This window comes from Syngnathus acus, chromosome 10 (assembly GCF_901709675.1).
Source record: "Syngnathus acus chromosome 10, fSynAcu1.2, whole genome shotgun sequence".
In the NCBI taxonomy this organism is placed as follows: domain Eukaryota; kingdom Metazoa; phylum Chordata; class Actinopteri; order Syngnathiformes; family Syngnathidae; genus Syngnathus; species Syngnathus acus.
The window spans coordinates 21,834,012-21,854,520 of record NC_051095.1 but is presented as its reverse complement, the minus strand read 5'-3'; the positions used below and the strand labels follow the sequence as shown (position 1 = coordinate 21,854,520).

At 39.7% G+C, this 20,509-nt stretch overlaps 1 protein-coding gene across 1 annotated transcript in view; it reads right to left on the bottom strand.

Moving 5' to 3' along the window:
- tenm1 (teneurin transmembrane protein 1) overlaps positions 1-20,509 on the bottom strand; it is a 198,043-nt gene that overhangs the window by 90,682 nt on the left and 86,852 nt on the right. Inside the window, exons 6-8 of the mRNA XM_037262466.1 lie at positions 14,724-14,894; positions 6,246-6,448; positions 4,055-4,262 (exon numbers count right to left, since the gene is read on the bottom strand). Of these exons, the coding sequence (XP_037118361.1) occupies positions 4,055-4,262; positions 6,246-6,448; positions 14,724-14,894 (582 nt within the window). The remainder of the gene's footprint in view (positions 1-4,054; positions 4,263-6,245; positions 6,449-14,723; positions 14,895-20,509) is intronic.

Genomic DNA, 20,509 nt, shown 5'->3' with positions numbered 1-20,509 from the left:
GACTCGGACTCGGTGCTGATTTTGACCGAGTCCACCGAGTCAGACAATAAAAAAAATACGTTCATATCAACATTTGTGTTTATTTTTCGTGCGTATTTGCTTCGCTTGAGTTCAATATGGTTTTTGGTCAAACGCGCATGCGCGTGAGGGGAAATCCCGCAAAGGAGGAGGGACAAACAGAGCGATTGGTTTTGCTGGCTTTTTAATGAATGGCGACTGTGACTACGGGGGCCCATTAGGTCCAGAAAAGCTGACAAGACGCTTGCCAAAATGGCAAGGAAAAAATGCACAGCCAAACTAATATATGACGATGAACACAGGACGTTTTTAACAGAGTTAAAGTTGTTTTTTGTTGAACGCTATGGCAAGCCATTCTGCCTGATATGTCGGACGTCATTGGCGCATTTAAAAGCTTCAAATGGTCAGCGCCACTTCAGCTCACTTCATGCCAATATCGATAAGGACTTTGCAAAAGGGACTGAAAAGTTTGGAGACTTTGAAAAGTCAGGCAGAAAAATAGGTACAGTTTTTCAAAAAAATTACGAAGCACTCAGTGACTGTCACACTTGCATTGTTTCAACTGGCTTGGAACATTGCACGGGCTAAAAAGCCATACAATGAAGTGGAGTTCGTTAAAATATGCCTCAGTGACGTTATTGAATTTTATTTTCATCATGCTGCTGAGAATGCGCGTAGGAATACTGTCCACAGCCCTGCTTGCTTGTTATGAAGACAAATTTAGTTGTTGCGTGCTCGCCCGCGCCTGCCTGCCTGCGTGCGTGCACGTACAAGACCCACAATGCCCCGCGCGCAGCCAAGATGGAAGAACCCGGGAGTAGCAAGAGAACAATGTTTTGCCTCTAGATTTGGGGGGGAAACGGAGCGTAAGTTACGATCAATGCGGCCACGTTGAGTTGCACTTAGGCTAATGTTTACATTATGTACCAATGTCAAGGACGATTATGTCACCCAGCTTATATCATTGATGTGTTTCGATAGTTGGGGGGTCGTCACTAATTATTTGTGTTTAGATAAATGTCTGAGCTATAATGGTGTAATTAATGATTAAAACTTGAAAGTATCTGTTTATTGTATTCGTTTATATGTTTAATAAAGACAAAGCCATCACAAAACTGTTGTAATTATTTAGATTTTGATCTAAATTAGCCTTGAATAAAGACTAAGCAGTCACATGAATTAACAGAAAAAAATGGACAGCCGGACTCGGACTCAGACTCGTGGTCAAGAGGCCGGACTCGGACTCGGTGCAAAAATCCGACCGAGTCCACAGCCCTGACTACCGTTCAAAAGTTTGGGGTCACAAAATTGTTTGGGTGACCCCAAACTTTTGAACGGTAGTGTATATATTTATTTAGATAATTATTTATAGATTATATATATAATCTTCTGTGTAAAAAATCTTATAATATATATGTATACCTATATTCATAGATTTTTTATAATCTTATACAAATATAAGATATAATTTATAATATTTAATTCATAATATTTTATTATAATAATATTTACACTACCGTTCAAAAGTTTGGGGTCACCCAAACAATTTTGTGACCCCAAAGTTTTGAACGGTAGTGTATATATATACATACATACATACATACATTACATACATACACACACACGCAGACACACACGCAGACACACAGGTGGTCTTTAAATAAACAAAATAATATTTGACTGATATAATACAAGCCTGTAGTCAGCTAACCAAAAACATGCAGCTTTAAACGTTGTTTCACTGTCCCTTTTATACTGTCTCAGGAAATTAATGATCATTGTGATTGCCCATGACAGCATTGCAGTACACGTAATCACATACCTCATTGCTTTTACAACCATACTTTATAGCCATCCATGTGTTTTTATGACAACAAGTATACACGGGTATCTGGGTAAAGCATTGACTTCACTTATTGTTTTCATATTCTATGTTCTCAAATGTTTCCTCTGTCAAATTGAGGAAGGTTTATTGATCTTATTTTTTTCCCTAAAGAGTAGAGCCCTCATTTATTCATTGCTGGCTCAAGTTACTATTTGCTGCGCAAAATCTCATTTTCCCGACAATGAACATGTATTTTATCTTCCTCTCAGCCTTCAGTCGGAGCTCCAGCACATAGGGTCTCAAACCAGAATGCCTCGTGGAACAGTTGGTTTTATTTCTTTCATCCAAAACAATGCAGTGATAGTTTGTAATCATTCTTTGAATTGGTAGTAAAATTAGCTTTTATCATCAATCCATTATTTTTCGCTTCTAAGCCAAGCCCTTTGACAATCACATACTGCTAGCTGCCATTAATATTTGACTATATTTACCATATGTATTTGTTATATTTCAGTCTTCAAACCAATCATGTCAACTGCTTGAGAACATTGGAACAAAACATATGTTTATTGGTTGCATGTTGCCAGTCATTGCATAAAGGATTACGATAAAATGAAAGAAAAAAAATCAGAACAATGTTTTTTTTTCTGTAGCTTCACACAGAAGCAAGGTTGTCAAAGGGGCAAATTTTTGTGAAATCCATTTACAAGTTCCGAGACATTCCTTGCAGTCGAGACATGCTGAAGGTAACAGTTGGAAATACCTCACATATTGTATTGATTCCTCTGACCAGAATGCACTTTGCAATGTTTGAAACAAATACCTTGCCTTACAGCCCAGAGAAGTCCAACCTAATTCTCGACGCAATTAACACTGGGCTTGCAAAATGTTTGTTCAGTTTCAACTAATATTTGTGGAAAGTTCACAAATTTTCACAGTTTACCGGACTATAAGGCGCACCTAAAAACCTAAAATTTTCTCAAAAGCTGACAGTGCGCCTTATAGTTCGGTGCGCCTTATATATGGGCCAAATTCCTAAATTTAAACTGGCCCGAAGCATTGTGTCATGAAATCAATCATAAGTGGCCCGCTGAAGACTATGAATCACGAATCAAAAAGACTATGGATCATTATTTTGTGATTATAAAGTGATTTGTTGCGTCTGAAGTTAAAATAAAAAAGATAAAATGGAGAATGATTTGATTTGGATTAAAAATCTGACGTGATGCATTAATGGTGCGCCTTATAGTCCGGTCCGCCTTATATAAGGACACAGTTTTAAAATGGGCCATTCATTGAAGGTGCGCCTTATAATCCGGTGCGCCTTATAGTCCGGAAAATACGGTATATTAGAGTGTGTTACCCTTCGGTGTTACAAGACTTGGCATCACTGGGATGCAGTCAACGTTTTGCACCATTGCCCTATGTGTAAAAATGCCTGCAGGTTATGGTCATCCTTTAATTGAAATTAAATAAAGTTACTCAAGTTTTTATATATTTAAATACAATGGAGGCCAACATTATTCCAACCATGGCCAAATTTGAAGTGATTAATTTATTTTACTTACCAACTGCTCCCACTCTCAGTACTCACGACAGTACCACAAAATAAAAACATTGCAATTTTTCCTTCTATGTTGGTGTCATAAGTGGGTTTTAGCCCATACACTTATAGTTTTACTCTGAAATGCATTTTATGTTACAAGTACTTGTTCTCTCAGAAATGAAAAATATTTTTTTCCCCATACTGACTATAAAATTATTACAACCTCTCGAAGTTTGGACTGTTCCAGAACCTTCATTTAATGGAAGCCCAAATGAAAACGGCCGCTGGTAATTATCCACTTAGTATTCAGTATTCAACCATGTAGTCCTGCATTATTCAGACTCCAAATGACGCCGGGATCCATGCTTGTCATAGCAATCAGAGCTGCACCAGGTTTAGAAAATTACTACAAGCAGTCCTTATCATTCTCTTTCAAATGGCTGTCTCTTTCCACAACAAGTTCACTTGACTTGAAAAACATGGAAAGTTCTCTCTGAAAGTAAATGACTTGACACTTCAACACTGTCTATATATATAAGCAGATGAAAACTGAGAGAGGACAAGGCAATGATGAGCTCTGAGACTAGTAATTATATAGTTGAAGTGCATTGTGACTCAACCAAGCAAAATATTGCCACCTGTGAATATGGAAGTGTTCTTCTCACCTATGGGAGTGCTGTGAAGTAAGACTTGCTCAAGGTTTCGGCCATCGTTGTAGAGAGCCAGATGCCAGGTGCCAGGGTCCATGTACTCAATAAAACGCATTTCTTGGAGGCCGCTCAACAGCAGATCTTTAGGTGATTTGCCAGCTGAAACAGGATCACTCAAAGACCTGGGCAGTGCCTTCCCATCCAGCAGTTTCACAAAGTCAAACTGAACAAAAGGAAACAAACGATAGTTACTAACTGCATCCACAAAGAAAGAATTCATGCACTCAAGAAATTGAATGACAGATGTAAAGTTTCACCAACAAAGCATGAAATTTAAAATAGTCTTGCCGGTATGGGGAAGGAAAATAAATAAGATGTAGGTAATCAGAAAGTCTTTGTATGGGTGCAGTGGTAGTGTGACCCTGTGGCTCCTTCCAGCTTGACTTTCAAATCTCAGTGTGCAAGGTTCACCGGGCTAACTATGCTTTTTAGCCAAAATGCAGATCTTTAGCAACACAACTGAAGCCAAATAAATAAATTAAATATAATTAAATGAAATATTAAAATTCTAACCACTCACTCTTTTGAATACCGTATTTTTCACACCATAAGGCGCACTGAATTATAAGATTCTCTCATTGATTTTTTTATTTTAGAAAATATTTCATATATAGGGCGCACCAGATTAAAAGGCGCATATAATAGAAGCTATACTGCATCAAACTGAGGTTGACTAGGGTTGTGGTATGCATCCACTCGACAATAACCAATGAGCCCTCGGTAAACAATCGCGTTTCTCAAACTCTCTCCCATAAAAGCGATCGGAACCGACCAAAGACCAATTTAGCACATTGGTGCTGCTTATTTATGATTCCGTTGCATATTGGTCCGTAAACGTACTAGAAAACATTAACGGAACAGCCTATTTTGAAATGAAATCGCCTCGCGGGTACAACAGCTACTCACTGACGCCCCCTGACCATGGTTGCCGTAATGCTGGGAAGCGATGCGACCTTGTAATTTACTAGTCGTACTAAAACGTACTGAAGCATTTTGGCAGAGCACTGTGTACAACCAGTATGGATCAACAAATTCATCACTTGATCCATATATTAGGCACTCTGCATTATAAGGCGCACTGTGGTTTTTTGAGTAAATTATAAGTTTTTAAGTGCGCCTAATAGTGCGGAAAGTATGGTATTTTCAAAGTACAGTAGTTGACAGATGTTTCGCTTTTACACATATTCTACAAGGTGACTTAAACCTCTTACGAGTTATTTTTCTGTTAAGATGCAATTCACTGATTCTTTCAGCTACTTTAAAAAGTGCTGCTTTCGTTGAAATATCGCAGCGGTTGATTGCTTTTCTGTGACTCAGTAGTAGGTTTGTTTCCTTTTTCCACTAACACTTTGGATTCCTTTACTTTTAACTCAGTTTTGAGATTGCAGTGCTGTCCTAAACTTTCCAGGGTCAAAAACATCAAAGCTACCCAAAGAACAAATATCTATCATATACAGCATTCAACTAGGACCTTTATTCAAGTTTGAGCTGTGTTGGCAGTCCATGCTCTATATAGTGTTCCAAGATGTTTGCAAAGCATCATACATGCTGCCCAATACATATACAGTAATTAAAATAGATGTTAAGTAAAATAGTAGCCATTGCCACTATTAATGCTGAACTGCACTGATTTTATTGTGTGTGTCTCTTCATATTGTGTCATTGGCACAACTGATGCTCAAATGCGCTCCTATAAATGAGTATGGAATTAAGCACTCGTATGTGACGTTCTATTTTTCTTGTGACCTGATATCGTTCAGGGCGGGCAGCTTTAAAACCACACTGCAGATGAAGAATTACTCAGTTCAATTTAGAGATTGACTGAAAACTGGCACACTGGCAGCTTAAACAGAGGCACTGCTTTTCTCTGTATGAAAGAGGGAAAAAATGAGGAAAGTAATTTTTTCCAAACAAAAGCAAACCTACAGTTTTGCAAGCTTTTGGCTTCTTGTTTCCAAGATGGAAATTGTGCATTTGGATGCAAAAAGTTGACTTTTGAGCGGAGTACTATAAATGAGTATGGCATGCACAAACTTGGCCAATAAAGCTGATTCTGATTGAAACATTGATATTCAAACACATCCTTTCTGATCGCCATGACATGTTGCTTGCTGAGAGTGTGTCTGACACGACCGTGGTGCCTTACCTGTGTGTGTGTCGGTGGTATATTCCTGCGCCCATAGACTCCCAGCAGTGCGTTATGGGAGAGCGAGAGATTAAACTTGATGTGGGTTGGATGGTGCACAGTCATATGAAACCTCCAAAAGACTCCTGGTGGGATGGCCTGATTCTGTTGTGTTCCAATGTCAACCTCGCCACGGTCAATGGTCCGTCCGCGCACCCACTTTTCTGTTGAATGAAAATACGAATAGTTGGTGTTAAGGTCATATAGTGTAGATTTATCAAGGATAACAAGGGGCTCTCTTCACAATCGAAAGCCAAATTAAATACCAGCTCTGTGTCCTTAAACATCATTGGGATCAACAGCTCTCCTAATGAAGTGAGACTGAAGAGACCTCAGGAATGACTCATCGCTAGAAAAATCCTGGTTTTCAACAGACACTGTGTTGGCAGTATTTTGGAAAGGACCTGCATTGAACTCCTTTAAAAGGAAGTCTTTTGTCTGAGCACTATCTACAGAGACAGTGACTCGTGATATTTTAGCATCTTTTGACAATAAATATAGTGCGCACAAAAAAATAGTAAAGTTAGACGTAGAGCGGAAAAAAGGTATGCATGCAATCCCAAATCGAATCATGGCAGAGAGATCACGTCTTGACTGTGTGTCTTCGTGTATAGAGACAAGAGAATAGGCATCACCAAAAGTCTTTTGACCATTAGCTCCTTGCCTCTCCATAAGCCTTTATCAACCACCAGGCCTCAGTCTTTTGTGTTGGAGGAGCAGGTGAACCTCTTCAGCCCTCTTTGTGTCTGCTTTTATGGAGAGATATATCTGTGCCTCTAAAAGAAGGTGGAGGAAATATGGTGACAGAAGGGAGCCTGCCGATAGTTACGGCCACAAAGGCAGATGAACAGTTAGGGGCAGATTCATGGATGAGTCTGTGCGCTCTCTGTCTGTAATGGCCGCAGCTTTACCACTCCATTATGGCAACATCATGCACAACCACAGGCCAGCTGTCATATATCTTGTGCCATCAAAAGACAGTCAGCAAGAGAGCACAGTGATGCCACTGTTCACTTATTACTGTTGTCTGGCTTTCAAAATGGTGAGACTGTAATGACACGGATCTCACAAGATATCTTATGGGCAAGAGCTGATAATTCTTAATGAGGTGATGTCATGGCCTACCATTAAAAATCAGGGTATCGACTTTCTGAAATTTCTTGTCGGTTGGATGGCTTCTCAGGCTTTGGCCAGTAGTGTCATAGTAGAAATGGCTGACTTGGGAGCAATTCCCGCAGAGTAAAGGCCGATGGGCATGTGATTGAATAGTTGTCTTTCTCCGTCTTTCCTGCAAATAATTGGTGACCAAGTCTTTGCCCACCGTCGGTTGGAACGTGCGCTCTCACCAAGTGGTGGATTAAAGCATGTGTGATGCATGTGGCTGCACAAAGCAGCATTGTCAGGGGTGAGCTTTCTAGTATGGTCTTTCCTATTTACGGCATGTTCTGTCAAACATTGCCTTTAGGGTGTTTATTTGTTTTAATAAATTCCAAACTCATGTCTAGATATCTTTGGAATTGTAGTGTGTAATATGTGAGTTAAAAAACACAACAGAGCCCTATAAACAACCTTTGTAGTGTGAACTGTGCTGACAACAAATAGAAAGAAAAGACATATCGGACTTCTGGATTCCCAAATAATGCAATTTAAAAAAATCACTGGGGGAAAGGAATTCAGCTGGAAAATTTATTTTATTTTAACAACCTCTAAGGTCTACCACACAAAGTTAATTTAAAAACAAGGCAATTTGAGTATCCATGCAAAACAATCCCTGCCCAAATGCTCGGGGTCCTCTGGTTGCAATGTGATTGGACAGAGAGAAAAACATACAGAATGCTCTCCAATTATCGTCGTAGGATGTAAGCAGCTTGGCAGAACTAAAGCTTGCTTTTATGCATTCCTGCTGAGTATACCTCCTCAGTCTATTCCCTTTAATGCTAATCCTCACTCCTGTGCCTCACTACAAAAATGAAGGCCAGCAGAGGGATGGATGTCCCGAGGAAAGCAGCCTTTTATTCAACTCTAGATGAATAGGACATGAATCCGGCATGTCAGTTGGCACAACACAGGCAGGCAGACACGAGCGCATGTAGCACGGCAAGCCGGCTGACTGGCAGGGAGATGAGCAACCGGGTCCTTCTGATGCTAATTACTGTACTGAAGCTCTTCTCGCATGATGCAATATGAGGACAGACACCAGAGCTCGGGGCATCTGCAAGTCTGGGTATTCAGTGGGGTGGAGAGGAAGATTTGTAGGAGGAGGAAGAAAAAGATGGGCGGGGGAATGAGCCAAGAAGAAAGTAGCGCGTCAAAAAGAGAAGCTGGCAGTGTCAGCTTACTGCTGCTGATGCAAGAAAGAAGAAAAAGCCTTCTTGAATCTTTCTCAGCTGAAAAAAACAGCATTCACTTTTTCTCCTGGAAAAAAGGGAGCAAGGAGACAATGTGTAGGTCCAGCAGAAAACAGACATACTGAATGGTTACTCTGACACATCTAGGGCTTTGTGATTGTTGCTGTCAATCAATGCTTTAAAGATAATCAGGTTGATTTCAAACATGACTCCCCGCCTCCAACCCAACTAAAACCTTATTATCAGCTGGCTCTATATACTCTGAATCAATTCAGGAAGTTCCCTGCATTGAACTCCTTCCGGTATAACACTGGATGGTGCTACAACGAGACCACCTGTTGTAGGCGGTCTTGAACTGGTTGTTTTGTTCCGCACCAGAGTATGAGTGCTGTGCTGTGGGAGAAATTTATGAGAAATGAGTGTTTGGGTAAAACAAAAAATGCTTCATGGGCATGTTTGCATATGATACCAACAACATAATGACGCTGCTTTGGCCAATTAAACCATTTGTGCATTTTACTATGTGATTGCATTGGCAGATACATAACGTTTGTTGGCTGCATTTTGTAACAACCAAAATCCCGATTGGAGCATATCTGATCTGTCTCCATCCCTCTTTACGTTGCGATGACCCATATCTGAAATGTGCCATTTGGGAGCACAAAAATCAGAATTGTGTCACGAGAACCATTTGCTATAAATAAAGCCCAAGATCTGCCATCTTCATTGTGGTGTGTGCACCTGACCAGCTAATGACTGAGCTACTTTAGGACTTGGAGCACAAGGTCTAATTATTTTTTCTTGCCTCGGGGTAATTCAGGTAAAACAATGACACTTTACATGATCATTTTTCAAAAGAACTAAAATGTCTTTGGCATGAATATTATTAGCCCTGAGATTCTAATGAAGCAAGTGGAGTACCAGTGCAGCCGATGTCTAGGATAACGGGACATGTCTGGAGGGACTGAAACTGTATGTGTGTTAATCCATATTAGAGTGTTGATGTCAATCACACACGTGAGTGCAGACATGTCTCAAAAGCAAGCAAAATTGCTGCAGGTTGAATAAAAATATGACAATGGGCAAGGTCTGTATAATTACTTCGATTCGACCGAGGTCTTTTTGAGCAGGTGGCTTAATAAGCTTTCAGCCACCTCTCTCCACTCTGCAGCCTAATGTGTGTCAGTCAGAGTCAGGAGAAGATAATGCTCTTGGCCTTCAGGCTCTCCATTACTCTTGCATCCTCACCGTCCACCATCAAAGCCTCAGGCTACGTTTGTGAGTGACAGGTCTGCCTTTCTATAAACTTACTTATCCCAGGACCCTGTGAGATTTCCATTAGTGCACTTTTTCCAACATTGGACTAAGTGTAAAATGTTGGTGTTCTAGAAAACAAATAGTATACTATGTATTTTAATGAATAATAACCATTAATTAAAGATGAGATTATTCCTACCTCGACAAACAGTGGGTGATTTTGATTTAAGAAAAAAGAAAAACAATATCAAATGTGAAAATAATTTGCAAAAGTCCAGAGGTCACTTTAAATCAGGGGTTCACAGCTGGTTGCAGCCCCAGACCCTGGTAAAACTCAGACAAAATGTCCTTTGTCCAGTCCCAGACCCTGTTAAAACTCACTTTCTGTTCAAATCAGACAAAATGTCCTTTTCAACACAGACATTCTGGGACAAAACAATCCTGGTAATTTATAAAATACAGCATACTTGCGTTTTCACACCTGCAGTTTTGCATATTTGTAATTTTTGGTGGACTTCATTTTCAATATTTCTAGATATGTTTAACCCTCCTATGCATACTGACACTTTATCAACATTCGTTGAGGTTTTTTTGTTTGCCCAATGCTTTTCACTGTGCCTCAATTATATGCAGATTTTCTCTATTCACAGGCAAAGAGCGGGCGTCCACTGCACTGCCCCCACACTGAGCTTTTCACCCATTAATTAACAGCTATTTTGGGTAAGAGTGAATGAAAATTACAAAATCCACATTACACCGAATCCATCCTGCCTGCTATTCAAGCAGGACCTTCTCTCACTATGGCGAAATTGCTCCTAGGTAGTTTACTCAATCAAAAAAGACTGGGGTGAATTGAATATTTCTCTCTAAATATACAGAGGTGTATTATTATTATATATTTAGCACCAACCAACGGATAAGCATAATACCTTTTTTTTTCTTTTTTAACAACTTGTCAGGAAGACAATCTGTCAGTCTTTCACATGTACTGTAGATGTGAGTAATGTGACCAAGCATCTCGTGTCAGTAAGTTATTTTTCTTTTTTCCCTCATGAATCCAAACAATAACATACTGTCAATGCAACTTTTAAAAAACATAAAGTGTATTTCAACCTATAATATATTTTTGTGATAAAAAGGTCGAGTTCGGGTATCACAAAGCTGTTCCACATATATACTGTGCACACCGTTTGAATTGATTAATACATTACATTTGGCAGAGTGATTTGAATGCCGGATGACTGGCAAATCGACATGTTGCTACTCTAAAGCTCTTTCAACTTGAGGCCTGGGTTCACTAAATGATTATTGTGTATTGTATGGGTAAGCGTGCTTGTGTGCGTGTGTGTGTGTGCGTGCGTGCGTGTGTGTGGAGGGGTGTTGCACTCGCATCCTGAGAATGTATCCCAGCGTGAGAAAATCAATGAGACCAGTGTAACATGGACTAGTGTATAAGCTCTCTCTCTCTCTCTCTCTCTCTCTCTCTCTCTCTCTCTCTCTCTCTCTCTCTCTCTCTCTCTCTCTCTCTCTCTCTCTCTCTCTCTCTCTCTCTCTCTCTCTCTCGCTCTCCACAAGATAAACACATTTTCTTACACACTGCTCACTTTCCTTAACTTTCTTTCAGCACAGAATATTGATGCACCTTTTAAGAGCCCTCTGTCACATTCTATCAATCCACACTCCATTTCCAACCTCAAGCGAGAGTGAAAAGGTTTTGGCATGACTCCCGTTTCAGCTATAAATGCTACCATGGCTTAGGCTCAAGTGCCATTCCTCAAGCCCCACAATCTTCACTTGATAATGAGGCAATATGCTCCCAGTGAATGTCAGTTTGCATCAATTTATATAATAAATATATCTGATGCTTCCTACTGTGTCAAATGGTATTCTCAAAACCCTGACATACTTTATTAAGGTAGAAATGTTATTTTCAGAACATGTCGTGTAATGCTCTCTGCAGCACTCAGTGTGTTTCTCAGTCGGCATGTCAGATATAGCAATAATAAAGCATGTGCACTCATCAATTTGATTATCGTGGGGTGAGTGGCAATTAACATAGTGCTAATTAGAAATACTTTTACTTGTAAATGACTGCATATATGGGAAAACTGCAGGTGAGACCATGTACAGACCATAAAAGGCACAGTGTATACACATGAATGACACAGCATGTCAATTACAGGATCCTACTGCAGAAATAATGAAGCAATCTAAGAGTCTTGTCTTGCTCATATGGCTTTCAATGTTTGCATTAAGCCAATGCATTGAAATGTATTTGTGCTGTGCAAACCACCTTGATTATGTATTGTAACAGCAAGGCTAGAGAAATTAAGACATTCACTTTTAAATTGATACACATATTTTAATAAATGTCTTTGCCTAACAGACAACTGTCCAATATGTATGGGTTATTATTACGCAATAAAATAGCACTTTTGAAACCATAAAAGGAAACATTTATGGATTTCTAATTTCCAATAGAAACGCTGAATTAGCCTTCACCAATAAAAATGAACAAACTGTGCACTAAATCAATGTGCCACATTTGTTTCATCAATCGCTCGATTTGAATAAATTATTACAAAATAAAAATAAATTGTTGTCCATTAATAATATCCTCCCGCTTACTATGCTGCAATATAGCAAATAAATTCACAAATGACTATTATCAAATGTGACAATTTATGGCCAAATTTGCAAACAAATAGTAAAAGCATTTATTTCAATGTGAGTAATGGTTGAGATTCATCACTTTTGTGAAAATGCACCCTCACCATCCTTCAAAGAAATAGCTACCCATTTAATCGTTCATGTCTTCCGCACCTCTCTTCTCTTGCTCTTCTCTCTCTAGTATCATGTATTTATCCTTTTGGTTCCCTGCAGCCTGCTCTCACCAAGTCTTGTGGTGTAATCTGGGGGATTGTGAGGTTTCTGGGTGTGAGAGGTGATGGGTACAGCAGGATGAGTGTGATAATCTGACGCACTGGATTACAGCCCAATCTCTAATCTCTCTGGCCATTCTGCGTGTAGGGAATACCTCCTAGGGTAGTGAATTAATCTCAATCCTCAAGGACTAACAATAATAACTTAACTTTGCCCATTTCTATGTCACAGTTTTTACCCAGCACCTAGTAAGTCAATAGATGTTGAAAGAACAGATTGTGATGCAATAGTCAGAAGTAAATTCAATGACCCCCACGTGCTCTATTATCTAGGATTTAACTCCCGATTTGAGAGTTAATCCTCGGAATGTGAGGATTCATCAAGAGCAGATGTTTTAAGCATGTCCCAGGTTGCCTAAAATGCAGTGGGTTGCAGTTTATCTTAAACCTTCTCTCTCTCTCTCTCTCTCTTTTTCTAAGTGCTGAACACAAGCACTGACAACTCTGTAATATCCATCAGCCAACCATGAAGGTTGTTGTGTCCTGCCTGACATCATGACCTGCAACACTCACAATTAATGTACCGTATCATGGGGTTAAATTGGTGTTAGTAATTCCTCTGGCGAGTTGAGAAGTGAGTGGCGAGAGTCGATTCAAGTCACGTAGCTGCTAAGAGGGAACATGATTAGCCAATTAGTATCTTGCCTTTCTTTTAAATGACTAATAAATTCAAAACTAATTTATCGAGTGAAGGCTATTATCGGAACATGCGCCAAACATTGCATATTGTGTATGCAAGCCAAGCCAAGCCAAGCCAAGCCAAGCCAAGCCAAGCCAAGCCACTGTTCAAATGTATTTTGTTGGATATGTATAAGGAGAAACATTATGTATAAAGAAATCAGTGCAGGTACTGTATAGGTAGAAAACATAATATTGCCACAGCATTTAATCTGGCACTAAAACAAACACTGGAATTTCAATATCGTGTGTGTGCGTGCGTGTGTGCGCGTGCGTGCGTGTGTGTGTGTGTGCGTGCGTGCGTGTGATTATGATCCCAAATTAGAAGACAATTTCAAAATAGACTTTATACTTAGAGTGCACATTATTTTTTAACTTTTTTATACTTACAGCCAGGAAAAAAAGATAGGTATATTGCAAAAAGGTTTCACATTTACACATCTTTAAACTTTACACACTTACACCGACTGCACGAAGGCTCGTCCCGCAGGAGCTCAGCGTCAGCAAATAAGGAATAGTGAAAAAATTGAGGGGCAGCAAGAAAAAGAGGTATGTCTGGACACAAATCAGCTGCTTGAATCAGCATCTCTTAGTTTTCTAATTGCCAATCTTAACTATGCAAAAATATCTGGAGGCTGTTTTGTTTTATTTGAAATTGTTTTTGTTCTCTAAATTCTTTACTTTCTTTTCTGTCAATTGCACCCTCCTCCCCACCTAGGTGATGGCCAAACTGAAAGTTGCAGTCTGATTTCTAATAATAACTAATGAGAACAAGAAATGTGTTGGACCATCGCCTTGCAGGCGCTGCCATGATGATCAAGGGTGTCTACCTGCAGCTCTTCATTTAATTATGGATATCTACACTATTCATATTGTTTCATGTTACATATATTGCGTGTTCAATGTTGCCCACTCAGCATCCATTGCAGCCCAACAGTCCTGGAAAGTGGATCCCCCCATAACCTGTCCCTTCTCACGGTTTCTCATTTTATTCATAGTAGGGTTTTTTTTTCTTTTTTTTCTAGTTTTTCCTTGCCCACATGGGAGATAAGATCAGGGGCTGTCAAGAATAATTGTCAACTCTGGCCATGGGAAGCCCTTTGAGACATTTCTGTGATTGCAGTCTAAATAAATAAAGTTGACTTTGCATTTATTATTTTAACATTGCTGAGTGCATGATATATCTGTCATTACTATGTTTTTTTTAGGCTCACCTCTGTCACTGGCTTGTGTGTTCTCAGGGTTGAGTGTATCCAGCAGGTGGATGGAGCTGGTAGGTTGAGTTTTGCGGTCTTCCTGTTGATGGTCTGCTGAGCTCACACCATTCTCGTACAGCTGGCTCTCGCCGTGCTGCAGATGCCAGGTCAGACCTAACAGGTGGACCGCTACACACAAACATATACATGCAATGAGCGCCACAGGGAGAGAGAAAATAGAAGAGATTAGAATTCAGAGTGTGTATGTGGGCATGTCTGACTCTCTTCTAATGTTCATATCTGGCCTATCATTTATTTTATGTGCTTATTAGTGTCCATCATGGCAGCACACAGGACACAGGCAAACAAATATAAACACAGACACACATACACGCGCACATAACCCCAGCACACTTTTACATAGATTGTGGCAGAGGTGGGCAATTACAGTAGATCTTCAGAACTTGAGCCCAAGGCTGATATTAAAGTGCTAACACAGTCTTTTGTGCATGACTAATGAAGCCGCTGCTGATTCACAATCCATATGGGCCTTTTGAACAACAAAGGGTATGGGAGGATAGTGGATTTCCCCCTCTCGCTCATCAAACTATTTACTGGGAAAGCAATCCAACACACTGTTAAATACAAACAACCAACACCTGCCCATTAAGGAAATTAATTGTCTTGCAAGACTGTCAATAAAACGTTCTATAAAATATTCACAGGGCTCAAACAAATCTTAATGTCCCATGTATGCAAAGTTGCAGTCCTATGTTGCTTTCATTTTTACTTGAAACATATCTTTAAAGGGAGCATTACTTCACTGAAGCAAGAAGTAATAAATGAAATAAATCACTGCCAAGTTTTCTTCTGTGACACCTTCAGTACATCAAACAAAAGCAGTCTAATCTCAAAGTAACTGCAACGGTGGCAGTCAGAGGCTGTCTTCAAGCATTGCAGATCAAAGAACTTGTGAAGACTTCAAACATCTTCACTGTCTATCTTACTTCTGTTGATTGGGGGCACCCATATGCTCTACACAAGCTCGCTAACCCTCAAACAAAATGGCTGACCCCCAAAAAACAAATGACACATGATGACCAACGAATCGCTTAAAACTCCGGTGTGTAGAAAAGCATGTTGCTGGGCAGCCAAAGGGGGTCACCATGCATTCTCCACACACATTAAAGACACTTTATTAAAAGAGAAGCAATACGCAGATGACAGGTCAGATCAGGCGGAGTCATTTTGATGCTATATGAATTGGATGGAAGAGAGAACAAAGCAGTCACTTATTCTACAACTACGCTCTGGGACTGTATGGATAAGGTGCTTCTGCGAACCTTGCCCTTTCCGAATCAAAAACAATCCTATCTATCCGTAACACTGTAAAAAAGCAGTCATAAAGATCAAACAACCCGGTTTCTTATTATCAAACGCCTTCAAATTTGTCACGGAAATTCATCAAATCACTTGCGATAAGGTTTACGCGCTTTGCACGGTCTTTATATCTTCCATTTAAAATACTACTTGAACATGAATTTACGACGAAAAAAATTGGGGTCCATGATCAATCTATGTTAGACAGAAAGTCACGTGGAATCGAAGCGTGTAAAATCGGGGCTCAGGTTTAGCTACTGTTTCACGCAGACATGGTTGGACTTCCAAGGGGACCTGCTTGCAACTGACCTGTGCTCCTGATCATCAACCATAATAATTGAAAATATCTCAAAATAATTTAGGAGAGCAAAACACTGATGATTACAAGGGCCATGATGTCTGTCGCCATATTGATGCCCCTTGTAAATGTGACATTTAATTCACACTAATTGAACTGTCAGCCTCTGATGAGTCCAGACATGGACACGCACGTTCTCTGAACATCAATATGGCGACAGACATCTATCCATCCATGTTCAGTCTGTCACCATATTGATGTTCAGAGAAAGTGCGTGTCCATGTCTGGTCTCATCAGAGGCTAACAGTAACTTGGTCCAGCAACCCCACTCATTTTGCTGGTGATGAACTTTATTTAGTTTAAAAGAAAGAAGCGAGTGCGTGCGTTGATGCGTAATGCGTTGATTAGCTTCTTAGCTTGCTGTGGTGTGCAAGGGGCCTATCCCGGCTGTTTTGGGGCGGGAGGCACACATAGACAAACAAACATTCACACTCAGACCTCTTGGCAACTTGGAGTGCGCAATCGGCCTACCATGCATGTTTTTGGGATGTGGAAGGAAACCGGAATACCTGTAGGAAAGAGACGCTGGCACGGGGAAAAAAAACCTAACTCCACACATCCCTGCACCTGTGAACTCTAAGGTGGACGTGCCGCGTGGCTTCGAGCCATTTGTACAAAATGAGCATATTTTATTCTCTCTCTCAACTTTTGTAGGATTTTGACATTACAAAACGGGTGAAAATTAAGCTATAATGACATTGGAGGAAATGTAATGCAAATGCCCTTGTCATGAAGTGAATGGAGCAGGGCGACCAAATGCAGCTCAGACCAGGGTTTATTGAAGAACTCAAAAGACAAACTATAGATGCCCGACTAGGGACGTGAATAACTGAACAGAATGGACACGCAGACAGGACTTAAATACATGACAGGTAACGAGAGGCAGGTGACGGTGATTACCGTAATTTTCTGATTTATTGACACCCACCCACTAATGTTGTTCGCCTGTTAAAAAATAATGACTGCCTGAAGATTAGGAAAACTATACAGAGGAGCCAATGACATACCATACAAATAACCAAAAGTTACATCTTTGACAAGTATGATATTTTTATTTTGTATGAAATGTGGTTGTCAAGGATAACATGTTGCTTCAGAGCAGTGCCCCTTTAGATTCTGGATTAATTTTACATTGAAACATGTTGTGGTTTTCTATTACCCAAGAGAATATTCTGGTTTGGCTACAAATCTTAATCTCACTACTGATTATGTTTATTCCCCGTAGAAACAGCCAGTGGGGCTGTAGTATTTACTGCTGTAGTATTTTCAGCCATCTGCTTTGCCGGACTCAACAGATTGAATACATAAATAGATATTGTATAAAAGAAATAATACAAAAATAAAATAAAAATACAAATTCAAACAAATAAATAAACCTTTAGCTATATATGTTAGGAGATAATTGGAAAAACCCACATACAACAATTCCGTTTTTAAAACATTTTCAGAAATGTATGATGTAGAAAAAACGCTATATAAGGGCTGTATAAGTATCTTGCAATTACTTTTTATTTATTTTCCAGGAAATAAATATCTTCCCCCCAATGTACACACTGTATAAGCCACACTCGTCCACACACACACTCGTTCAACAGTATGCAGGCAGTTATGTGCGCGGCTTGAGCTCTACATGAACCTTTGCTTGTACTCTTTTTCTCCCTGGCTGTCTATCCATGCCTCCTTCTGTGTCCATCTTCTCAGAATTCTTACTAAAATGTGACTAACGGTTGGAGAAATACTCAGAGAAAATCCAGTCGTTATTTCCTGAAGAGCCAGCAGCACAGCGGAGCCAGCGAGCTGAGAGCAGCAGCGCAGGAAGCTAACAGGCCAAGGTCCTCTTGCACATGAATCATTGATCAGCGTGACAGTGAGATGACTGCCACAGGTAATAGGACGGTAGTGCACTGAGGGGGTTCCGTGCTGTCACTTACCTCCTGAGATTGACTTGAAGGATATGACTGAAGTCAGACTACAACTCAAAAAGAGAGCCATGCTTCTATTCGTAATAGGTCCATATGAAGCACAGTAAGGAACCAATGTATTTGTCAAAATAACTGCTCCTATATTTTTCACGTTGAGAGCACAGACACATCACATAGGGATGTAACTGAAGTCAGGCTACAACTCAAAGAGTAATAGGTCCGTATGAAGTTCGAGTACAGTACGGAACCAATGTAGTTGTCGAAATAACTGCTCCTATAGTTTTCACGGTGAGAGCACAGGCACGTCACGTACATATTATGAAGCTATCCTCCAGCTGAAGCTGATGTCGGTGAATCATGCAGAGCAATGTGGATAATGGAATGTGTCTAACTGGACACAAATGCGGAGGAGGCTGAAGTGTATTCATTTTTTCAATCCCCACAGTCACAATTCCTGCTACCTTTTGATACCTTACAGAACATGTATGGGTCCGGTGAAAAAGTATTTGGCTCTTCTAAAATTCCTTTTTTTTTTTTTTGCATGCTCTTCCCACTGCAATGTTTAAAATCATCAAACAAATTTTAATAAAAGACAAATGCAACCCTAGTAAACATAACATGGAGTCTTTTAATTGTTATTTTATTTGTTGCAGTGGAAAAAAATATTCAAAGCCACCTGGACCTTTGTAGAAAAGTACTAAGCCTAATTGTTAAATAATGAATTACCTGTGGCAAATCACATTTTTTGGAACGATGAGTTCACTTTCATTTACGACATCCGAGCCCGATTACCTCCAAACCGGTTTAATCACTTAAAAAGAATGAGGTTGGCCAAAATGTAGAAATTCATGAACAGATGAAAAGTAAACAATTCGAAATGAACTAATCTATGAGACTGGAAAGGGGTAAATAGCCATTCCTAAAGGTTCTTAGTCCTCCAGCAAAACCAGGTGAGAGCCATTATCCACAAATGGAGAAAAAAGGTTACAAAAAAATACCCCAAGAGCACATTGGTGACTCATCCAGGAGGTCACAAAAGAACTCAGTGCCACACCGAAACAACTGCAGGCATTCATGCGCGATGTCCAGCTTTTTGCATCTACAGTGTATTTTTGAAAAAAAAAAAGAAAATTTTCCCGAGATGCCAAATATAATCAATGAATTAGAAAGTAGGACTGCAATATGGCCTATGTAATATTCATATCACAAAGACATGGAATATTTTTCTTATGGAAGTATTTGCTTTTATATGAATTTGTCAGACAAGTCAGATGCAAACTTAAAGTGCATCGCTATCCAGTTGAAAAATTAATTATCTAATAATATATTGAGCTTGCTTATTTTGCCGCTTGAATTTTTTTTACTTCTTTCATAGATAATAAAAATGCAATTTCTTTAGATAGGTGTAAAATATGAAACAAAGTAAACATGACTAATGTTATTGCTAAAGTTTAAAATCAGTTTTAAGTACTGCAGACTCCATCAATTGTGGCAACAGTGCACACAATTTCTTAGTGAACTTGCAATTTAGCGCTAGCTATTTTGGATCTTGGTAAAAGATAATCTTATGAAATCACACGTAACACGTACACCAACAAGTAAAGCGAATATGCAATTTGATGAACGGTCTTTGGGATCTTACCAAGTGACATCTGGGGTCTTAGAATGAACGGGTGAAAATAAATAATCAATACGGGCATTCAAGCATCAGTCATTTAATCTAGGGTGTAGTTTAGCATGGACAGTAAAAGCAATTGCTCAGCTGAGTTCAATTGCGTGGCTGTGTCAGCCTCCAGCAAAGCCACAACTTCAGAGGGATGCTGGTGCAGGGAGGGAATGCAGGCAGAGATAAAAGTCACACACAAGAAGGAGAGAGCGCAGTAACGGAGAAGAGAGACAAATGGGCAAAACAAGTGTGAAGGGGAGTGAAGGGGAATGACGGATGGGACCTCCTAAACTAATAAAACAAATTTCTTTCTGAAACTGACTGAGAGCCTGGAGTGTGTGCATGTTTGTATGTGTTTTGGGGCTTGATTCATTCTTATAGTAAAATATTTTTCATACTACCCACAACTGCCCTGACGGATTAAGTGTGACTGCTGATATTCAATTCTGTGCTATTGGGTGTGGCAAACATTTACGGT